The sequence below is a fragment of the Physella acuta genome, unplaced genomic scaffold, assembly GCF_028476545.2.
Source record: "Physella acuta isolate Inbredline_101_S28 unplaced genomic scaffold, ASM2847654v3 ptg000622l, whole genome shotgun sequence".
Taxonomy (NCBI): domain Eukaryota; kingdom Metazoa; phylum Mollusca; class Gastropoda; family Physidae; genus Physella; species Physella acuta.
The window spans coordinates 720,391-744,498 of NW_026732141.1; the positions used below are offsets into that span (position 1 = coordinate 720,391).

At 40.2% G+C, this 24,108-nt stretch overlaps 1 protein-coding gene across 3 annotated transcripts in view; it reads left to right on the forward strand.

Moving 5' to 3' along the window:
- Positions 1 to 15,909, forward strand: part of LOC131948068 (uncharacterized) — a 55,380-nt gene extending 39,471 nt beyond the window's left edge. For all 3 annotated transcript variants that reach the window (XM_059309555.1, XM_059309554.1, XM_059309556.1), the window contains exons 4-5: positions 1,039 to 1,173; positions 13,548 to 15,909. In XM_059309555.1, coding sequence (XP_059165538.1) covers positions 1,039 to 1,173; positions 13,548 to 13,669 — 257 coding nt within the window. In that variant the 3' untranslated portion in view covers positions 13,670 to 15,909. The remainder of the gene's footprint in view (positions 1 to 1,038; positions 1,174 to 13,547) is intronic.
- Positions 15,910 to 24,108: the final 8,199 nt, after the last annotated feature.

Sequence of the window (24,108 nt, forward strand, 5' to 3'; positions counted from 1 at the left end):
ATTTTGTCGACTGTTTCTCTTGTCCTTCATATATAAAAAAAACAACTGTATGTCAAAGAGTAAAATGCCGACTATGGCGGTATATAAAACAATATTATATCAACATTTTAATGTTTTGTTAAAGAATAATGTCCCAGTTCATGCTTTATCCAAACTTTCACATTGGCGAGGGCGGGGGTACAGTCACTAACACTGTTTAGGAGGGGGGGGGGTGACACCAGAAAAAAAATGATATTTATTTACTGTCGAAACAATGTTTTATTCCGTCAAAAATTAGAAAATAATAGGGGAGTGATGTCACACATAATTAAAAATACAAAGTTACCTGGCCTAGTGACACCTGACCTACTGACACCAGGCCTAGTGACAGTGGCGTAGCGAAGTCGGGTGTCACCCGGTGCGGCACTTAATGTAGTCATCCCCCAGAGGCGTAGCGACCCTTCCCGGGGACACACTTTCAAGTTTTCGATTTGCACCCCCCCCCTCAAACTTTCGATTTGGAACCCCCCCCCCTCAAGTTTTTCTCTATATATTTTGCTTTTTTTTCTCTTGGTGTCACCCCCCTAAATGGTGTCACCCGGTGCGATCCGCACCCCCCGCCCCCCCCCCCTCGCTACGCCCCTGCCTAGTGACACCTGACCTTTTGACACCTGATCTAGTGACACCTGACCTTTTGACACCTGATCTAGTGACACCTGACCTAGTTTCACCTGACCTAGTGACACCTGACCTAGTGACACCTGACCTAGTGACACCTGACCTAGTGACACCTGACCTAGTGACACCTGACCTAGTGACACCTGATCTAGTGACATGACCTAGTTTCACCTGACCGAGTGACACCTGACCTAGTGACACCTGACCTAGTGACACCTGACCTAGTGACATCTGACCTACTGGCACCTGACCGAGTGACACCTGACCTAGTGACACCTGACCTAGTGACACCTGACCTAGTGACACCTGACCTAGTGACACCTGACCTAGTGTCTCTCTCCTCTCCACTTCCGGAGTTTACTCGAAACATTTGTCTTGCAGATCGCACCAGCACATATGAGTGCCTAGCGCTACCCACCGTTGACACTTGCCTCACTCAGCCCAGCCCCAGCACGTCCCTACCCAGCACGGCAACATCCACCACAGAGTCGACAACACTAGGTCTAGAGGAAACTGGTAAGTTTTGGTAACTTTAACAAGATGCAACAGACATCACTAGGTCTAGAGGAAACTGGTAAGTTTTGGTAACTTTAACAAGATGCAACAGACAACACTAGGTCTAGAGGAAACTGGTAAGTTTGGCTAACTTTAACAAGATGCAACAGACAACACTAAGTCTAGAGGAAACTGGTAAGTTTTGATAACTTTAACAAGATGCAACAGACAACACTAGGTCTAGAGGAAACTGGTAAGTTTTGGTAACTTTAACAAGATGCAACAGACAACACTAGGTCTAGAGGAAACTGGTAAGTTTTGGTAACTTTAACAAGATGCAACAGACATCACTAGGTCTAGATGAAACTGGTATGTTCTGATAACTTTAACAAGATGCAACAGACAACACTAGGTTTAGAGGAAACTGGTAAGTTTTGATAACTTTAACAAGATGCAACAGACATCACTAGGTCTAGAGGAAACTGGTAAGTTTTGATAACTTTAACAAGATGCAACAGACATCACTAGGTCTAGATGAAACTGGTAAGTTTTGATAACTTTAACAAGATGCAACAGACATCACTAGGTCTAGAAGACACTGGTAAGTTTTGATAACTTTAACAAGATGCAACAGACAACACTAGGTCTAGAGGAAACTGGTAAGTTTTGATAACTTTAACAAGATGCAACAGACAACACTAGGTCTAGAGGAAACTGGTAAGTTTTGATAACTTTAACAAGATGCAACAGACAACACTAGGTCTAGAGGAAACTGGTATGTTCTGATAACTTTAACAAGATGCAACAGACAACACTAGGTCTAGAGGAAACTGGTATGTTCTGATAACTTTAACAAGATGCAACAGACAACACTAGGTCTAGAGGAAACTGGTAAGTTCTGATAACTTTAACAAGATGCAACAGACAACACTAGGTCTAGAGGAAACTGGTAAGTTTGGCTAACTTTAACAAGATGCAACAGACAACACTAGGTCTAGAGGAAACTGGTAAAATTTGATAACTTTAACAAGATGCAACAGACAACACTAGGTTTAGAGGAAACTGGTATGTTCTGATAACTTTAACAAGATGCAACAGACAACACTAGGTCTAGAGGAAACTGGTAAGTTTTGATAACTTTAACAAGATGCAACAGACATCACTAGGTCTAGAGGAAACTGGTAAGTTTGGCTAACTTTAACAAGATGCAACAGACAACACTAGATCTAGAGGAAACTGGTATGTTCTGATAACTTTAACAAGATGCAACAGACAACACTAGATCTAGAGGAAACTGGTATATTCTGATAACTTTAACAAGATGCAACAGACATCACTAGGTCTAGAGGAAACTGGTAAGTTTGGCTAACTTTAACAAGATGCAACAGACATCACTAGGTCTAGAGGAAACTGGTAAGTTTTGATAACTTTAACAAGATGCAACAGACAACACTAGGTCTAGAGGAAACTGGTAAGTTCTGGTAACTTTAACAAGATGCCACAGACAACACTAGGTCTAGAGGAAACTGGTAAGTTTTGATAACTTTAACAAGATGCAACAAACAACACTAGGTCTAGAGGAAATTGGTATGTTCTGATAACTTTAACAAGATGCAACAGACAACACTAGGTCTAGAGGAAACTGGTATGTTCTGGTAACTTTAACAAGATGCAACAGACATCACTAGGTCTAGAGGAAACTGGTAAGTTTGGCTAACTTTAACAAGATGCAACAGACAACACTAGGTCTAGAGGAAACTGGTAAGTTTTGATAACTTTAACAAGATGCAACAGACAACACTAGGTCTAGAGGAAACTGGTAAGTTTTGATAACTTTAACAAGATGCAACAAACAACACTAGGTCTAGAGGAAACTGGTATGTTCTGATAACTTTAACAAGATGCAACAGACAACACTAGGTGTAATAGATTGAAATAATTGTGAGGTCAAGGGAACTCACTCTTCTGTATTAGTTATATTTATAATATTGTTATCTTGAGTGATGTCCCTTGGGTACTTCCTTCCGTCCTCTCTGTGTGTTACGATCGAGGTAGTTAGACCCATTAAATGTGTTATATACAACCACAGGCTTCTGTCGTCAATCTATTATAACTGGCGACGAAGGATAAACATCTACTAGAAAGAGCACCTACTTACGAAAAAAAGAGGTTTGCTAGAGCTTATTAGCTAATTATTTCTAGAATTATGGCGCTGTATGGCCAAATAAAAGAATTTGATGCGAATGATGAAATCATTCAAGATTACCTAGAGAGGTTAAGCTTTTACCTAGAAGCTAACGACGTGACGATAGAAGCCAAAAAGAGAGCTGTTTTGTTAACAGTCATAGGGCCTCAACAATTTAGGCTACTAAAAGACTTATGCGCACCAGCCAGTCTAACTACCAAGAGCTTTAACGAGCTGAGCAAATTGCTAACAGACCACCATGCGCCTACCCCATCAAAGTTTTTATGTAGAGCTAGATTTGACAGTAGGACTCGTCAACCAAACGAGTCAATAACAGAATATGTTGCTGCTTTACGTCATTTAAGTGAATTTTGTGAATTCGGCGATACGCTGTCTGACAGACTATGTGAAAAGTTTGTGACAGGTGTAAACAGCCCTGATATTCAAAGAAGGTTGCTGCTCGAGTCAGATCTAAAATTAGAAAAAGCAATACAACTCGCAACTTCAATCCAGCAGTCATCAGATGCGGTGAGATCTTTAGCACCTTCAGAGATCCATGCAGTAAACAGCAGGTTAATCAATAAACATCCACCCCATCAGAGCATTCCAACTTATGCTAAACACCCTGCTCGTTCAAATCCTAGATCTAAATCTAGTAATAATTATCAAAAATGTCATCGATGCAAAGGTCCCCATGCATCTCATCGGTGCAAGTTCAAGTTAGCAACTTGTTATAAGTGCGGTAAGCAAGGTCACATTGCCAAGGCCTGCTTTGCAAAGTCTTCGTCTGTTGCTAAATCTAGCCAGTCAAGACAGTACCGCAACCAAAAGCAGCACTATGTTAACTCTCACCAAGACTACCTAACCCAACCAATGAACCACTCTACCTGTGAAAATGCTCAAATTGATTTGCAGCCGGATTTCAACCTGTTCTCTGTTAAATCAATAAGTCATGCTCCCATCAATGTACAAGTTAATATCAACGGTAAGAGCATCAGCTTCCAACTTGACACTGGAGCATCTCTAACAGTCATAACAAAGAAAGATTTTGACGCTGTCACTGGAGGATCAGTGCCTCTACAGCCATGTCACAAGTGCCTAACAACATACACTGGTGACAATGTTCCGGTAATAGGAGAGTGTATGGTTCATGTGAGTTATAATGGTCAAAGTGTTAAACTTCCTCTTCTTGTGGTTGAAGGAAATGGACCGCCATTACTAGGTAGGAACTGGTTAAGTGATCTTAAGTTAAATTGGGAGAGTATTTGTTCATTGAAGAATGTAAAAGAATCTAGTCTTACTTCACTAGATAAAGTAATATCTGAAAATAAATGTGTTTTTGGTAACTCTGGATTACTAAATGATAGAACAGTGAAGTTAAGCATTAAAGATACAAATCCAAGATACTGCAAAGCTAGAGTTCCACCTTATGCAATGAGGAATAAAATTGAAAATGAGCTAAGTAGATTGGAATCTAATGGCATTATAAAGAAGGTAGACTATTCCGATTGGGCAACGCCCATTGTGCCAGTGTTAAAGAAGGATGGTTCTATAAGAATTTGTGGAGATTATAAAACTACACTGAATAAGCAAATAGAGCTAAATAGGTACCCTATACCTAACATTGAGGAAATTTCTTTGAATTTGGCAGGAGGAGACAAATTCACTGAATTAGACTTTAGTCATGCTTACACTCAACTAGAACTGCATCCAGATTCAAAAGTCTATACGACAATAAACACACATAAAGGACTCTACCAATATGAAAGACTATGTTTTGGCATATCATCTAGCCCTGGAATTTTCCAAGCGGTCATGGACAGTATTTTTAAGGATATTCCAAATGTTTGTGTTTACTTTGACAATGTGTACATAACTGGTAAGAATGACACTGAACATCTTAAAACACTTGATAAAGTATTGAAAATTGTTGGTGAAAAAGGTTTAAAGATAAACAAAGATAAATGTCAATTCATGCTGACAGAAATTAGTTTTCTTGGTTATATATTAAGCAAGCAAGGCATCAGACCTCAACCTGAGAAAACAAAAGCCATTAAAGAAGCACCAAAACCTGAAAATACCCAACAACTAAGAGCTTTTTTGGGCTTGATAAATTACTATGCAAAGTTCATAGGAAATCTGTCTGGTAAACTATCACCACTGTACAAGCTGCTACAGAAAAATGCAACTTGGCACTGGGGTAAACAACAAGATACTGCTTTTAATACAGCAAAAGAGGCTTTGTCTGCTGACACCTTACTAACTCACTATGACCCAGGGAAAAGACTTATATTAACATGTGATGCTTCACCAGATGGTGTAGGAGCAGTCTTGTCCCATATGGATGAGAAGGGTGACAGACCCATTGCTTTTGCCAGTAGATCTTTGAATCAGGCTGAGAAAAATTATTCTCAGTTAGATAGGGAAGGCTTAGGCATCATTTTTGGTGTTAAGAAATTTCATAAGTTTCTGTTTGGTAGGAAGTTCACCATCTTTACAGATCATAAACCATTGCTAGGTTTATTTGGAGAAAACAAAACCCTACCTGAGCATGCCTCACCAAGGATTCAAAGATGGGCTATCACACTAACTGCATACAATTATGAATTGAAATACAAACCTGGATCTGAGAATAGTGCAGATAGTCTTAGTAGATTACCTTTAAAAAACCAAAGCCTGAGCTATGTACCAGAAGATGTATTTGTTCTCTTCACTATCATGGATAACTCCAACATAAATGTGAATGATATTAAAAGAGAAACACAAAAAGATGAGTGCTTAATAAAAGTATATGAGTACTGTAAGAATGGTTGGCCTGAAGAGTCTGTGAATGATGACTTAAAGCCATATAAAATAAGAAAAACAGAGTTAAGTCTAGAAGATGGATGTATACTATGGGGGTCAAGAGTAATTATCCCCAAAATGTTACAAAAAGAAGTTTTAAGAACTTTACATGATACTCATCTTGGTTCTTCCAAAATGAAGAGTCTAGCAAGATCATGGTTCTGGTGGCCACATATGGATGCTGATATTGAAAAATATGTAAAACTTTGTTCAAGCTGTGCACAACATTCAAATCAACCAGCTACAGCACCTTTGCAAAACTGGGACTGGCCAATTGAACCATGGAAACGTATACATATAGATTTCGCAGGACCTTTCATGAACAAAATGTTCTTAATTGTTATTGATTCACATTCTAAATGGTTAGAAGTTAAAATCATGAACACAATCACTGCAAATGATACCATTATAGAACTTAAGGAAATATTTTCAACTCATGGATTACCAGATCAAATTGTTTCAGATAATGGGCCTAGTTTCACAGCTCATGAGTTTAAACTGTTTTGTGTGGCAAATGGTATTGAGCATATAACCACATCCCCCTATCATCCTGCTGGGAATGGTTTGGCTGAAAGAGCGGTAGGCATATTCAAAACCGCTATGGTAAAAATGAATACCGGTAACAAGTTTTCTCTTAGAGAAAGAGTAAACAGGTTCTTAACCAAATACCGCACAACTCCTCATATAACAACAGGTGTTGCACCATGTGAATTGCTATGTGGTAGGAAAATTAAAACTCATCTTGACCTACTACATCCAACTGTTCAAAGGTCTGTTTCCCAACATCAACATACACAAAAAGTAAATCATGACAAATCATCCATTGAAAGAGAATTTGCAGTTAATGATAATGTGTATCTAAGAAATTATGGGAGAAAGGAAAAATGGATTCCAGGTCAAATTGTTCAATGTACAGGACCTGTGTCTTATAAAGTAAAAACAAATGATGGACTTATTGTCCGTAGACATGCAGACCAGTTAAAAATAACTTGTGCAGATAATAAGGGTGAATCTGTCAATCCCACCAAGTCTGATCAGTTCACACCAACTCAGTTTGTTCCACAACCAAGTTCTGTTGATATGAGTGAATCAAGTTGTCTAGAGTCAGAAAATGTAAATTCTGGAGTTAATGATTTAAATCCTAGACCTCCTGAGATAGAGAATCCAGATGGTCAGAATCTTGAGTCACCAAATCAGAAGCCACTGAGAAGGTCAAGCAGGACAATCAAAGTCCCAAATAAGTTAGACCTATGATTCTAAAGGTCAAAAGGACTTTGACATTATTGTTTTGTATTTTGATTATGTTGTGGCATATTGTGCATTGTTTGTAAGGATGTAATCTACCATAGTGTTCATGTTACAATATAATTGGTGATTTTAGGATACTATCAATTGTTCTATTGAGAGATGTGTTATTGTGTTCTAAGGGTAAAGGGATGTAATAGATTGAAATAATTGTGAGGTCAAGGGAACTCACTCTTCTGTATTAGTTATATTTATAATATTGTTATCTTGAGTGATGTCCCTTGGGTACTTCCTTCCGTCCTCTCTGTGTGTTACGATCGAGGTAGTTAGACCCATTAAATGTGTTATATACAACCACAGGCTTCTGTCGTCAATCTATTATACTAGGTCTAGAGGAAACTGGTAAGTTCTGATAACTTTAACAAGATGCAACAGACAACACTAGGTCTAGAGGAAACTGGTAAGTTCTGATAACTTTAACAAGATGCAACAGACAACACAAGATCTAGAGGAAACTGGTATGTTTTGATAACTTTAACAAGATGCAACAGACAACACTAGGTCTAGAGGAAACTGGTAAGTTTTGATAACTTTAACAAGATGCAACAGACAACACTAGGTCTAGAGGAAACTGGTAAGTTTTGATAACTTTAACAAGATGCAACAGACAACACTAGGTCTAGAGGAAACTGGTATGTTCTGATAACTTTAACAAGATGCAACAGACAACACTAGGTCTATAGGAAACTGGTAAGTTCTGGTAACTTTAACAAGATGCAACAGACAACACTAGGTCTAGAGGAAACTGGTAAGTTTTGATAACTTTAACAAGATGCAACAGACAACACTAGGTCTAGAGGAAACTGGTATGTTCTGATAACTTTAACAAGATGCAACAGACAACACTAGGTCTAGAGGAAACTGGTATGTTTTGATAACTTTAACAAGATGCAACAGACAACACTAGGTCTAGAGGAAACTGGTAAGTTTTGATAACTTTAACAAGATGCAACAGACAACACTAGGTCTAGAGGAAACTGGTAAGTTTTGATAACTTTAACAAGATGCAACAGACAACACTAGGTCTAGAGGAAACTGGTAAGTTTTGATAACTTTAACAAGATGCAACAGACAACACTAGGTCTAGAGGAAACTGGTATGTTTTGATAACTTTAACAAGATGCAACAGACAACACTAGGTCTAGAGGAAACTGGTATGTTCTGATAACTTTAACAAGATGCAACAGACAACACTAGGTCTATAGGAAACTGGTAAGTTCTGGTAACTTTAACAAGATGCAACAGACAACACTAGGTCTAGAGGAAACTGGTAAGTTTTGATAACTTTAACAAGATGCAACAGACAACACTAGGTCTAGAGGAAACTGGTATGTTCTAATAACTTTAACAAGATGCAACAGACAACACTAGGTCTAGAGGAAACTGGTATGTTTTGATAACTTTAACAAGATGCAACAGACAACACTAGGTCTAGAGGAAACTGGTAAGTTTTGATAACTTTAACAAGATGCAACAGACAACACTAGGTCTAGAGGAAACTGGTATATTCTGATAACTTTAACAAGATGCAACAGACAACACTAGGTCTAGAGGAAACTGGTAAGTTTTGATAACTTTAACAAGATGCAACAGACAACACTAGGTCTAGGGGAAACTGGTAAGTTTTGATAACTTTAACAAGATGCAACAGACAACACTAGGTCTAGAGGAAACTGGTAAGTTTTGATAACTTTAACAAGATGCAACAGACAACACTAGGTCTAGAGGAAACTGGTATATTCTGATAACTTTAACAAGATGCAACAGACAACACTAGGTCTAGAGGAAACTGGTAAGTTTTGATAACTTTAACAAGATGCAACAGACAACACTAGATCTAGAGGAAACTGGTAAGTTTGGCTAACTTTAACAAGATGCAACAGACAACACTAGATCTAGAGGAAACTGGTATGTTTTGATAACTTTAACAAGATGCAACAGACAACACTAGGTCTAGAGGAAACTGGTAAGTTTTGATAACTTTAACAAGATGCAACAGACAACACTAGGTCTAGAGGAAACTGGTAAGTTTTGATAACTTTAACAAGATGCAACAGACAACACTAGATCTAGAGGAAACTGGTATGTTTTGATAACTTTAACAAGATGCAACAGACAACACTAGGCCTAGAGGAAACTGGTAAGTTTTGATAACTTTAACAAGATGCAACAGACAACACAAGATCTAGAGGAAACTGGTATGTTTTGATAACTTTAACAAGATGCAACAGACAACACTAGGTCTAGAGGAAACTGGTAAGTTTTGATAACTTTAACAAGATGCAACAGACAACACTAGGTCTAGAGGAAACTGGTAAGTTTTGATAACTTTAACAAGATGCAACAGACAACACTAGGTCTAGAGGAAACTGGTATGTTCTGATAACTTTAACAAGATGCAACAGACAACACTAGGTCTATAGGAAACTGGTAAGTTCTGGTAACTTTAACAAGATGCAACAGACAACACTAGGTCTAGAGGAAACTGGTAAGTTTTGATAACTTTAACAAGATGCAACAGACAACACTAGGTCTAGAGGAAACTGGTATGTTCTGATAACTTTAACAAGATGCAACAGACAACACTAGGTCTAGAGGAAACTGGTATGTTTTGATAACTTTAACAAGATGCAACAGACAACACTAGGTCTAGAGGAAACTGGTAAGTTTTGATAACTTTAACAAGATGCAACAGACAACACTAGGTCTAGAGGAAACTGGTAAGTTTTGATAACTTTAACAAGATGCAACAGACAACACTAGGTCTAGAGGAAACTGGTAAGTTTTGATAACTTTAACAAGATGCAACAGACAACACTAGGTCTAGAGGAAACTGGTAAGTTTTGATAACTTTAACAAGATGCAACAGACAACACTAGGTCTAGAGGAAACTGGTAAGTTTTGATAACTTTAACAAGATGCAACAGACAACACTAGGTCTAGAGGAAACTGGTAAGTTTTGATAACTTTAACAAGATGCAACAGACAACACTAGGTCTAGAGGAAACTGGTATGTTTTGATAACTTTAACAAGATGCAACAGACAACACTAGGTCTAGAGGAAACTGGTATGTTCTGATAACTTTAACAAGATGCAACAGACAACACTAGGTCTATAGGAAACTGGTAAGTTCTGGTAACTTTAACAAGATGCAACAGACAACACTAGGTCTAGAGGAAACTGGTAAGTTTTGATAACTTTAACAAGATGCAACAGACAACACTAGGTCTAGAGGAAACTGGTAAGTTCTGATAACTTTAACAAGATGCAACAGACAACACTAGGTCTAGAGGAAACTGGTATGTTTTGATAACTTTAACAAGATGCAACAGACAACACTAGGTCTAGAGGAAACTGGTAAGTTTTGATAACTTTAACAAGATGCAACAGACAACACTAGGTCTAGAGGAAACTGGTAAGTTTTGATAACTTTAACAAGATGCAACAGACAACACTAGGTCTAGAGGAAACTGGTAAGTTTTGATAACTTTAACAAGATGCAACAGACAACACTAGGTCTAGAGGAAACTGGTATGTTTTGATAACTTTAACAAGATGCAACAGACAACACTAGGTCTAGAGGAAACTGGTAAGTTTTGATAACTTTAACAAGATGCAACAGACAACACTAGGTCTAGAGGAAACTGGTAAGTTTTGATAACTTTAACAAGATGCAACAGACAACACTAGGTCTAGAGGAAACTGGTATATTCTGATAACTTTAACAAGATGCAACAGACAACACTAGGTCTAGAGGAAACTGGTAAGTTTTGATAACTTTAACAAGATGCAACAGACAACACTAGGTCTAGAGGAAACTGGTAAGTTTTGATAACTTTAACAAGATGCAACAGACAACACTAGGTCTAGAGGAAACTGGTAAGTTTTGATAACTTTAACAAGATGCAACAGACAACACTAGGTCTAGAGGAAACTGGTATATTCTGATAACTTTAACAAGATGCAACAGACAACACTAGGTCTAGAGGAAACTGGTAAGTTTTGATAACTTTAACAAGATGCAACAGACAACACTAGATCTAGAGGAAACTGGTAAGTTTGGCTAACTTTAACAAGATGCAACAGACAACACTAGATCTAGAGGAAACTGGTATGTTTTGATAACTTTAACAAGATGCAACAGACAACACTAGGTCTAGAGGAAACTGGTAAGTTTTGATAACTTTAACAAGATGCAACAAACAACACTAGGTCTAGAGGAAACTGGTAAGTTTTGATAACTTTAACAAGATGCAACAGACAACACTAGGTCTAGAGGAAACTGGTATATTCTGATAACTTTAACAAGATGCAACAGACAACACTAGGTCTAGAGGAAACTGGTAAGTTTTGATAACTTTAACAAGATGCAACAGACAACACTAGGTCTAGAGGAAACTGGTAAGTTTTGATAACTTTAACAAGATGCAACAGACAACACTAGGTCTAGAGGAAACTGGTAAGTTTTGATAACTTTAACAAGATGCAACAGACAACACTAGGTCTAGAGGAAACTGGTATATTCTGATAACTTTAACAAGATGCAACAGACAACACTAGGTCTAGAGGAAACTGGTAAGTTTTGATAACTTTAACAAGATGCAACAGACAACACTAGATCTAGAGGAAACTGGTAAGTTTGGCTAACTTTAACAAGATGCAACAGACAACACTAGATCTAGAGGAAACTGGTATGTTTTGATAACTTTAACAAGATGCAACAGACAACACTAGGTCTAGAGGAAACTGGTAAGTTTTGATAACTTTAACAAGATGCAACAAACAACACTAGGTCTAGAGGAAACTGGTAAGTTTTGATAACTTTAACAAGATGCAACAGACAACACTAGATCTAGAGGAAACTGGTATGTTTTGATAACTTTAACAAGATGCAACAGACAACACTAGGCCTAGAGGAAACTGGTAAGTTTTGATAACTTTAACAAGATGCAACAGACAACACTAGGTCTAGAGGAAACTGGTATGTTTTGATAACTTTAACAAGATGCAACAGACAACACTAGGCCTAGAGGAAACTGGTATGTTTTGATAACTTTAACAAGATGCAACAGACAACACTAGGTCTAGAGGAAACTGGTAAGTTTTGATAACTTTAACAAGATGCAACAGACAACACTAGGCCTAGAGGAAACTGGTAAGTTTTGATAACTTTAACAAGATGCAACAGACAACACTAGGTCTAGAGGAAACTGGTAAGTTTGGCTAACTTTAACAAGATGCAACAGACAACACTAGGTCTAGAGGAAACTGGTATGTTTTGATAACTTTAACAAGATGCAACAGACAACACTAGGTCTAGAGGAAACTGGTATGTTTTGATAACTTTAACAAGATGCAACAGACAACACTAGGTCTAGAGGAAACTGGTAAGTTTGGCTAACTTTAACAAGATGCAACAGACAACACTAGGTCTAGAGGAAACTGGTAAGTTTGGCTAACTTTAACAAGATGCAACAGACAACACTAGGTCTAGAGGAAACTGGTAAGTTTGGCTAACTTTAACAAGATGCAACAGACAACACTAGGTCTAGAGGAAACTGGTAAGTTTGGCTAACTTTAACAAGATGCAACAGACAACACTAGGTCTAGAGGAAACTGGTATGTTCTGATAACTTTAACAAGATGCAACAGACAACACTAGGTCTAGAGGAAACTGGTATGTTCTGATAACTTTAACAAGATGCAACAGACAACACTAGGTCTAGAGGAAACTGGTATGTTCTGATAACTTTAACAAGATGCAACAGACAACACTAGGTCTAGAGGAAACTGGTATGTTCTGATAACTTTAACAAGATGCAACAGACAACACTAGGTCTAGAGGAAACTGGTATGTTTTGATAACTCTAAACCTTCATGAGACAAACAAAAACAGACAACACTAAAGTTCTGTTAATCTGTTGTAAGCCTTCAAGAGGCAAAACAGATTGAGAACCCCTTATCAAAGTGATAAGCTCCCTTTAGCCAAATCGTGTCAAATATCTGCTGACGTCAGTTTGGTGAAGTTTCACTAAAAAATAATTTTACTTTGTATTACAGAAGGTGAAAAAATTGAACCAGTCGCCTCTATGGACCAGGGGGACAAAAACCATGGGAACCAGTTGACAGTCCTTGGCGTGCAGATGGTGTTGGGTGTTGTCTTTCTGCTTGTTGTCTTGTAATATGTTTCTGTTACTGGATCTGGGATGAATTATTTATAAATTCTATTTATTTCTCCTGTCCACATCTTTCAACTCCTTTTTCCAAAAACAAAACAAAAATTCTTTTTGTAACTTTTCTAAAATGCTAGATCTCTCTATTCCACCAAAATCATCTTTTTTTCTTATGATTTTTTTTTTATTTCATAAAATAACTAGGTCTTACTGGTAATTGATTAGTATTGTTTCTAGACTTTAAATTGTTAAATGTATCATTTAGATTAGTTTTTTTTCTAAACTGAAATTGTTTAATTAGTAAATTATTGTTATTTATTGAATTGATCAGTATCATTCCTGGAGAGTAGTCTTGGAGATTGAGTTGGCACTAACTAACCATTCACTTCATCAAGAGTTGAAGATATCACATCGTTAATTGCTAGAAATTGGTGCAACCAGATGAACAATGAATTAGTTGTACCCAAAGATGGTTAGCGCCAATGCTGGTTCGACATTTTTCTTGGACTTTCAACACTAGTGAACCTTTTTGGCAAGCCTGTCAGAAAAGTTAATCCAACACTAGTGAACCTTTTTGGCAAGCCTGTCAGAAAAGTGAACCAAACACTAGTGAACCTTTTTGGCTAGCCTGTCAGAAAAGTGAACCAAACACTAGTGAACCTTTTTGGCAAGCCTGTCAGAAAAGTGAACCCAACACAAGTGAACCTTTTTGGCAAGCCTGTCAGAAAAGTGAATCATTCCTGTGTGCGTGTATTACAGTATCAGGAAGTGAAGTAAAGTGCCATCTAGAGAATGCCTTCAGTATGTCCCTGTTGGTATATTGTCTGACTAATTTCTGTCTTATTGAACTGGATGACTATAATCCCTATATAATTTAACCAGAGAAATAATCATGCAGGATTGTCCTTCAAAAATTATACTTTAATTTAAAAAACTGAAGTCATTTTGTTAAAAAAAATTTCAATAATTGTTTCAAATCTCCTAGCCTTTATAAACTATTACAAATATTTCTAAATAGCTATTTAATATATTTAGATGTCTATTATTGCTTATGTCTTTTTTAAATGTTTGTTAAATATTAGCTTTACTAATGGTTAAAAAATACAAGTATTTGAGTGTATAGACAAAAAAGAAGCCAAAACTGGAGAAATTAATATCAAACCTTGTTGTTTTTCAAAAATGCCAGTTTTTTAACCAAAGTTAAAAAAACTTCATCGACTGCGACTTTGCTACAATTCTAAATTTATAAAAGCGCCCCAGCCACAATGTAGTTTGTGTACCTTCAGCTTTTTCTGTGAGACATTGAAACCTTTACACTTAAATTCAGAGAGAAAGTCATTTTCTCGAGAGAGCTTTTTAAACTTGTAAATGTTGTAGGCTTTTTTGTCACATTATGTGCTGTTTTTTTTTATTGAGAGTTCAAGTGATGTCTGGACTCATCTTTTGTTGTGGTTTTTTTAATTTGTATTGCTTTTAATGGTATTTAGATTTTTAGTGACTAAAAGCTACCAGATATTAGAATGATCTAGTTAAGATTTACTTGAAAACTACCAGATGTTTGAATGAACTAACAATGGTTTAAGTGTTTTAACCCAAAGGTTAAGGTTCTTTAAAGGAATACTTCTTTTGGCATGACTTAGTGAAGACCTGTTTCACTAATGATTCATTTTTGTATGCATTCCTTTGGTATAGTAATTTGGCCTTACGGATGAGTCTGCAATTGTATAAATTGCTAAGTAATATATGGTTCGTTAATTCTTATATAATTTAATCCATGTAAAAAAAAAATTTTAATGCTTTTTAACTGCCTTTATTATTTTTTTAAAAAAAGAATCCCTTTATTGCAAGCAATAGTTTAATATACAACATAAATGTCTAATTAATTTTTTTATGCTATATTTTTAAAAGAAATAGTTTGTGTTGGGAGTTTGGTATACTGTGTGGTTTTGTTCCGGTAGTTTCTTGCCTTAGTATTCACACACTGAATCCATCAGCAAAAATGTTATCTAATTTATGAGCAGACTGAGCCATGTTAAACGCTCTATTTGCCAACTGAAAGCTAATGGGTAGTTGTTTACTTTTATTCTCACACATTGAAGATGGGGGAAAACTTAACTCCAAACAAGATTTCTGGTGTAAATTTTTGGCAATTTATAAAATAATGTGAACACTCAAATTTTTTTTGGTGTTGAAAATTGTGGTGAGATGCTGGTTTGACAAAATAAAAATAAACTTTTTTTTAAAAACTTTAGTTGACTTCTTTTTTTGTAACTCACAAGTTATTCATTGACCTTCAACTGTGAGCACTTGTAGCAGACATCACAAGACAGGGTAGGACCCAACTTAAGGAAACCCATGCTGAAATATTCACAGGGTAGGACCCAACTTAAGGTATTCACAGGGTAGGACCCAACTTAAAGTATTCACAGGGTAGGACCCAAGGTATTCACAGGGTAGGACCCAACTAATGGAAACCCATGCTGAAATATTCACAGGGTAGGACCCAACTTAAGGAAACCTGTACTGAAATATTCACAGAGTAGGACCCAACTTAGAAACATGTACTGAAATATGGAGTGACAGTGAGCCGTGTACAGAGTGACAGTGAGCCGTGTACAGAGTGACAGTGAGCCGTGTACTGAGTGTCAGTTGTACAGAGTGACAGTTGTACAGAGTGACAGTGAGCCGTGTACAGAGTGACAGTGAGCCGTGTACAGAGTGACAGTTGTACAGAGTGACAGTTGTACAGAGTGACAGTGAGCCATGTACAGAGTGACAGTGAGCCATGTACAAAGTGACAGTGAGCCATGTACAGAGTGACAGTTGTACAGAGTGACAGTGAGCCATGTACAGAGTGACAGTGAGCCATGTACAGAGTGACAGTGAGCCATGTACAAAGTGACAGTGAGCCATGTACAGAGTGACAGTTGTACAGAGTGACAGTGAGCCATGTACAGAGTGACAGTGAGCCATGTACAGAGTGACAGTGTGCCATGTACAGAGTGACAGTGCGCCATGTACAGAGTGACAGTGCGCCATGTACAGAGTGACAGTGAGCCATGTACAGAGTGACAGTGAGCCATGTACAGAGTGACAGTTGTACAGAGTGACAGTGAGCCGTGTACAGAGTGACAGTGAGCCATGTACAGAGTGACAGTGAGCCGTGTACAGAGTGACAGTGAGCCATGTACAGAGTGACAGTGAGCCATGTACAGAGTGACAGTTGTACAGAGTGACAGTGAGCCATGTACAGAGTGACAGTGAGCCATGTACAGAGTGACAGTGAGCCGTGTACAGAGTGACAGTGAGCCGTGTACAGAGTGACAGTGAGCCGTGTACAGAGTGACAGTGAGCCATGTACAGAGTGACAGTGAGCCGTGTACAGAGTGACAGTGAGCCATGTACAGAGTGACAGTGAGCCGTGTACTGAGTGACAGTTGTACAGAGTGACAGTTGTACAGAGTGACAGTGAGCCGTGTACAGAGTGACAGTGAGCCGTGTACAGAGTGACAGTTGTACAGAGTGACAGTTGTACAGAGTGACAGTGAGCCATGTACAGAGTGACAGTGAGCCATGTACAAAGTGACAGTGAGCCATGTACAGAGTGACAGTTGTACAGAGTGACAGTGAGCCATGTACAGAGTGACAGTGAGCCATGTACAAAGTGACAGTGAGCCATGTACAGAGTGACAGTTGTACAGAGTGACAGTGAGCCATGTACAGAGTGACAGTGAGCCATGTACAGAGTGACAGTGAGCCATGTACAAAGTGACAGTGAGCCATGTACAGAGTGACAGTTGTACAGAGTGACAGTGAGCCATGTACAGAGTGACAGTGAGCCATGTACAGAGTGACAGTGAGCCATGTACAAAGTGACAGTGAGCCATGTACAGAGTGACAGTTGTACAGAGTGACAGTGAGCCATGTACAGAGTGACAGTGAGCCATGTACAGAGTGACAGTGTGCCATGTACAGAGTGACAGTGCGCCATGTACCGAGTGACAGTGCGCCATGTACAGAGTGACAGTGAGCCATGTACAGAGTGACAGTGTGCCATGTACAGAGTGACAGTGTGCCATGTACAGAGTGACAGTTGTACAGAGTGACAGTGTGCCATGTACAGAGTTAAAGTGTGCCATGTACAGAGTGACAGTTGTACAGAGTGACAGTGAGCCGTGTACAGAGTGACAGTGAGCCGTGTACAGAGTGACAGTGAGCCGTGTACTGAGTGACAGTTGTACAGAGTGACAGTTGTACAGAGTGACAGTGAGCCGTGTACAGAGTGACAGTGAGCCGTGTACAGAGTGACAGTTGTACAGAGTGACAGTTGTACAGAGTGACAGTGAGCCATGTACAGAGTGACAGTGAGCCATGTACAAAGTGACAGTGAGCCATGTACAGAGTGACAGTTGTACAGAGTGACAGTGAGCCATGTACAGAGTGACAGTGAGCCATGTACAGAGTGACAGTGAGCCATGTACAAAGTGACAGTGAGCCATGTACAGAGTGACAGTTGTACAGAGTGACAGTGAGCCATGTACAGAGTGACAGTGAGCCATGTACAGAGTGACAGTGTGCCATGTACAGAGTGACAGTGCGCCATGTACAGAGTGACAGTGCGCCATGTACAGAGTGACAGTGAGCCATGTACAGAGTGACAGTGAGCCATGTACAGAGTGACAGTTGTACAGAGTGACAGTGAGCCGTGTACAGAGTGACAGTGAGCCATGTACAGAGTGACAGTGAGCCGTGTACAGAGTGACAGTGAGCCATGTACAGAGTGACAGTGAGCCATGTACAGAGTGACAGTTGTACAGAGTGACAGTGAGCCATGTACAGAGTGACAGTGAGCCATGTACAGAGTGATAGTGAGCCGTTTACAGAGTGACAGTGAGCCGTGTACAGAGTGACAGTGAGCCGTGTACAGAGTGACAGTGAGCCATGTACAGAGTGACAGTGAGCCGTGTACAGAGTGACAGTGAGCCATGTACAGAGTGACAGTGAGCCGTGTACTGAGTGACAGTTGTACAGAGTGACAGTTGTACAGAGTGACAGTGAGCCGTGTACAGAGTGACAGTGAGCCGTGTACAGAGTGACAGTTGTACAGAGTGACAGTTGTACAGAGTGACAGTGAGCCATGTACAGAGTGACAGTGAGCCATGTACAAAGTGACAGTGAGCCATGTACAGAGTGACAGTTGTACAGAGTGACAGTGAGCCATGTACAGAGTGACAGTGAGCCATGTACAAAGTGACAGTGAGCCATGTACAGAGTGACAGTTGTACAGAGTGACAGTGAGCCATGTACAGAGTGACAGTGAGCCATGTACAGAGTGACAGTGAGCCATGTACAAAGTGACAGTGAGCCATGTACAGAGTGACAGTTGTACAGAGTGACAGTGAGCCATGTACAGAGTGACAGTGAGCCATGTACAGAGTGACAGTGAGCCATGTACAAAGTGACAGTGAGCCATGTACAGAGTGACAGTTGTACAGAGTGACAGTGAGCCATGTACAGAGTGACAGTGAGCCATGTACAGAGTGACAGTGTGCCATGTACAGAGTGACAGTGCGCCATGTACCGAGTGACAGTGCGCCATGTACAGAGTGACAGTGAGCCATGTACAGAGTGACAGTGTGCCATGTACAGAGTGACAGTGTGCCATGTACAGAGTGACAGTTGTACAGAGTGACAGTGTGCCATGTACAGAGTGACAGTGTGCCATGTACAGAGTGACAGTTGTACAGAGTGACAGTGAGCCGTGTACAGAGTGACAGTGAGCCGTGTACAGAGTGACAGTGAGCCGTGTACTGAGTGACAGTTGTACAGAGTGACAGTTGTACAGAGTGACAGTGAGCCGTGTACAGAGTGACAGTGAGCCGTGTACAGAGTGACAGTTGTACAGAGTGACAGTTGTACAGAGTGACAGTGAGCCATGTACAGAGTGACAGTGAGCCATGTACAAAGTGACAGTGAGCCATGTACAGAGTGACAGTTGTACAGAGTGACAGTGAGCCATGTACAGAGTGACAGTGAGCCATGTACAGAGTGACAGTGAGCCATGTACAAAGTGACAGTGAGCCATGTACAGAGTGACAGTTGTACAGAGTGACAGTGAGCCATGTACAGAGTGACAGTGAGCCATGTACAGAGTGACAGTGTGCCATGTACAGAGTGACAGTGCGCCATGTACAGAGTGACAGTGCGCCATGTACAGAGTGACAGTGAGCCATGTACAGAGTGACAGTGAGCCATGTACAGAGTGACAGTTGTACAGAGTGACAGTGAGCCGTGTACAGAGTGACAGTGAGCCGTGTACAGAGTGACAGTGAGCCGTGTACTGAGTGACAGTTGTACAGAGTGACAGTTGTACAGAGTGACAGTGAGCCGTGTACAGAATGACAGTGAGCCGTGTACAGAGTGACAGTTGTACAGAGTGACAGTTGTACAGAGTGACAGTGAGCCATGTACAGAGTGACAGTGAGCCATGTACAAAGTGACAGTGAGCCATGTACAGAGTGACAGTTGTACAGAGTGACAGTGAGCCATGTACAGAGTGACAGTGAGCCATGTACAGAGTGACAGTGAGCCATGTACAAAGTGACAGTGAGCCATGTACAGAGTGACAGTTGTACAGAGTGACAGTGAGCCATGTACAGAGTGACAGTGAGCCATGTACAGAGTGACAGTGTGCCATGTACAGAGTGACAGTGCGCCATGTACAGAGTGACAGTGCGCCATGTACAGAGTGACAGTGAGCCATGTACAGAGTGACAGTGAGCCATGTACAGAGTGACAGTTGTACAGAGTGACAGTGAGCCGTGTACAGAGTGACAGTGAGCCATGTACAGAGTGACAGTGAGCCGTGTACAGAGTGACAGTGAGCCATGTACAGAGTGACAGTGAGCCATGTACAGAGTGACAGTTGTACAGAGTGACAGTGAGCCATGTACAGAGTGACAGTGAGCCATGTACAGAGTGACAGTGAGCCGTGTACAGAGTGACAGTGAGCCGTGTACAGAGTGACAGTGAGCCGTGTACAGAGTGACAGTGAGCCATGTACAGAGTGACAGTGAGCCGTGTACAGAGTGACAGTGAGCCATGTACAGAGTGACAGTGAGCCGTGTACTGAGTGACAGTTGTACAGAGTGACAGTTGTACAGAGTGACAGTGAGCCGTGTACAGAGTGACAGTGAGCCGTGTACAGAGTGACAGTTGTACAGAGTGACAGTTGTACAGAGTGACAGTGAGCCATGTACAGAGTGACAGTGAGCCATGTACAAAGTGACAGTGAGCCATGTACAGAGTGACAGTTGTACAGAGTGACAGTGAGCCATGTACAGAGTGACAGTGAGCCATGTACAGAGTGACAGTGAGCCATGTACAAAGTGACAGTGAGCCATGTACAGAGTCACAGTTGTACAGAGTGACAGTGAGCCATGTACAGAGTGACAGTGAGCCATGTACAGAGTGACAGTGTGCCATGTACAGAGTGACAGTGTGCCATGTACAGAGTGACAGTGTGCCATGTACAGATCGACAGTTGTACAGAGTGACAGTGTGCCATGTACAGAGTGACAGTGTGCCATGTACAGAGTGACAGTTGTACAGAGTGACAGTGAGCCATGTACAGAGTGACAGTGTGCCATGTACAGAGTGACAGTGAGCCATGTATAGAGTGACAGTGAGCCGTGTACAGAGTGACAGTGAGCTGTGTACAGAGTGACAGTTGTACAGAGTGACAGTGAGCCGTGTACAGAGTGACAGTGTGCCATGTACAGAGTGACAGTGTGCCATGTACAGAATGACAGTGAGCCATGTACAGAGTGACAGTGAGCCATGTACAGAGTGACAGTGAGCCGTGTACAGAGTGACAGTAAGCCATGTACAGAGTGACAGTGAGCCATGTACAGAGTGACAGTGAGCCACATACAGAGTGACAGTGAGCCGTGTACAGAGTGACAGTGAGCCATGTACAGAGTGACAGTGAGCCATGTACAGAGTGCCAGTGAGCCACATACAGAGTGACAGTGAGCCGTGTACAGAGTGACAGTGTGCCATGTACAGAGTGACAGTGTGCCATGTACAGAATGACAGTGAGCCATGTACAGAGTGACAGTGAGCCATGTACAGAGTGACAGTGAGCCATGTACAGAGTGACAGTGTGCCGTGTACAGAGTGACAGTGAGCCACGTACAGAGTGACAGTGAGCCATGTACAGAGTGACAGTGAGCCATGTACAGAGTGACAGTGAGCCATGTACAGAGTGACAGTGAGCCGTGTACAGAGTGACAGTGAGCTGTGTACAGAGTGACAGTTGTACAGAGTGACAGTGAGCCGTGTACAGAGTGACAGTGTGCCATGTACAGAGTGAGCCACCAGTACCAGGTAAACCAACGCTGTGAAGGCCACCCATGATCATCCATTATGAGATCAGCTGTTGGACCACAGCAATTGTATCAATAACATAAACAAGAAACAGCACAAAAAAATTTTCTTTGATTTAGTAATGTAATCATTCAGAACAAAGTGTACAACATACAAAAAGTACATTATTTTCTATGTCCAACCATTAGCTGGCAACACAAATACAATAGTTAATCATTGAGTGAACAACATTCAGAGACATTATGTACAAGCAAATTTACAAATATAAAACTGTTGGGGTAATAGGGGCCTGAGATTTGATATACCCTGGTCATCCTACAATTTAATGATGGTAACTTTACCAGGGTATTTGTGAAATAAAAAAGCAGCTGCGCTTTTCAATGAACTTTTTTTTTTCAAATTCAACTTTTTTCTATTATTTTTGTGTGTGCGAAAGTTACAACAGTAGTGGGTAACTCAAGAGTGATGGTGTATGAAGTTTGCTACTTCTGTATGTGTTGGTGTATGAGATTTGCTACTGCTGTATGTGTTGGTGTATGAGATTTGCTACTGCTGTATGTGTTGGTGTATGAGATTTGCTACTGCTGTATGTGTTGGTGTATGAGATTTGCTACTGCTGTATGTGTTGGTGTATGAGATTTGCTACTTCTGTATGTGTTGGTGTATGAGATTTGCTACTGCTGTATGTGTTGGTGTATGAGATTTGCTACTGCTGTATGTGTTGGTGTATGAGATTTACTACTGCTGTATGTGTTGGTGTATGAGATTTGCTACTGCTGTATGTGTTGGTGTATGAGATTTGCTACTGCTGTATGTGTTGGTGTATGAGATTTGCTACTGCTGTATGTGTGGGTGTGTATGAGATTTGCTACTGCTACATGTGTTGGTGTATGAGATTTGCTACTGCTGTATGTGTTGGTGTATGAGATTTACTACTGCTGTATGTGTGGGTGTGTATGAGATTTGCTACTGCTACATGTGTTGGTGTATGAGATTTGCTACTGCTGTATGTGTTGGTGTATGAGATTTGCTACTGCTGTATGTGTTGGTGTATGAGATTTGCTACTGCTGTATGTGTTGGTGTATGAGATTTGCTACTGCTGTATGTGTTGGTGTATGAGATTTGCTACTGCTGTGAACTACTGTAATGGTGTGTATGAGATTTGCTACTGCTGTATGTGTTGGTGTATGAGATTTGCTACTGCTGTGAACTACTGTAATGGTGTGTATGAGATTTGCTACTGCTGTATGTGTTGGTGTATGAGATTTGCTACTGCTGTATGTGTTGGTGTATGAGATTTGCTACTGCTACATGTGTTGGTGTATGAGATTTACTACTGCTGTATGTGTGGGTGTGTAAGAGATTTGCTACTGCTACATGTGTTGGTGTATGAGATTTGCTACTGCTGTATGTGTTGGTGTATGAAGTTTGCTACTGCTGTATGTGTTGTTGTATGAAGTTTGCTACTGCTGTATGTGTTGGTGTATGAGATTTGCTACTGCTGTATGTGTTGGTGTATGAGATTTGCTACTGCTGTATGTGTTGGTGTATGAGATTTACTACTGCTGTATGTGTGGGTGTGTATGAGGTTTGCTACTGCTGTATGTGTGGGTGTGTATGAGGTTTGCTACTGCTGTATGTGTGGGTGTGTATGAGATTTGCTACTGCTGTGAACTACTGTAATGGTGTGTATGAGATTTGCTACTGCTGTATGTGGTGGTGTATGAGATTAGCTACTGCTGTATGTGTTGGTGTATGAGATTTGCTACTGCTGTATGTGTTGGGTGTGTATGTACTGTATGTGTTGGTGTATGAGATTTGCTACTGCTGTATGTGTTGGGTGTGTATGTACTGTATGTGTTGGTGTATGAGATTTGCTACTGCTGTATGTGTGGGTGTGTATGTACTGTATGTGTTGTAGTGTATGAGATTTGCTACTGCTGTATGTGTGGGTGTGTATGTACTGTATGTGTTGTAGTGTATGAGATTTGCTACTGCTGTATGTGTGGGTGTGTATGTACTGTATGTGTTGTAGTGTATGAGATTTGCTACTGCTGTA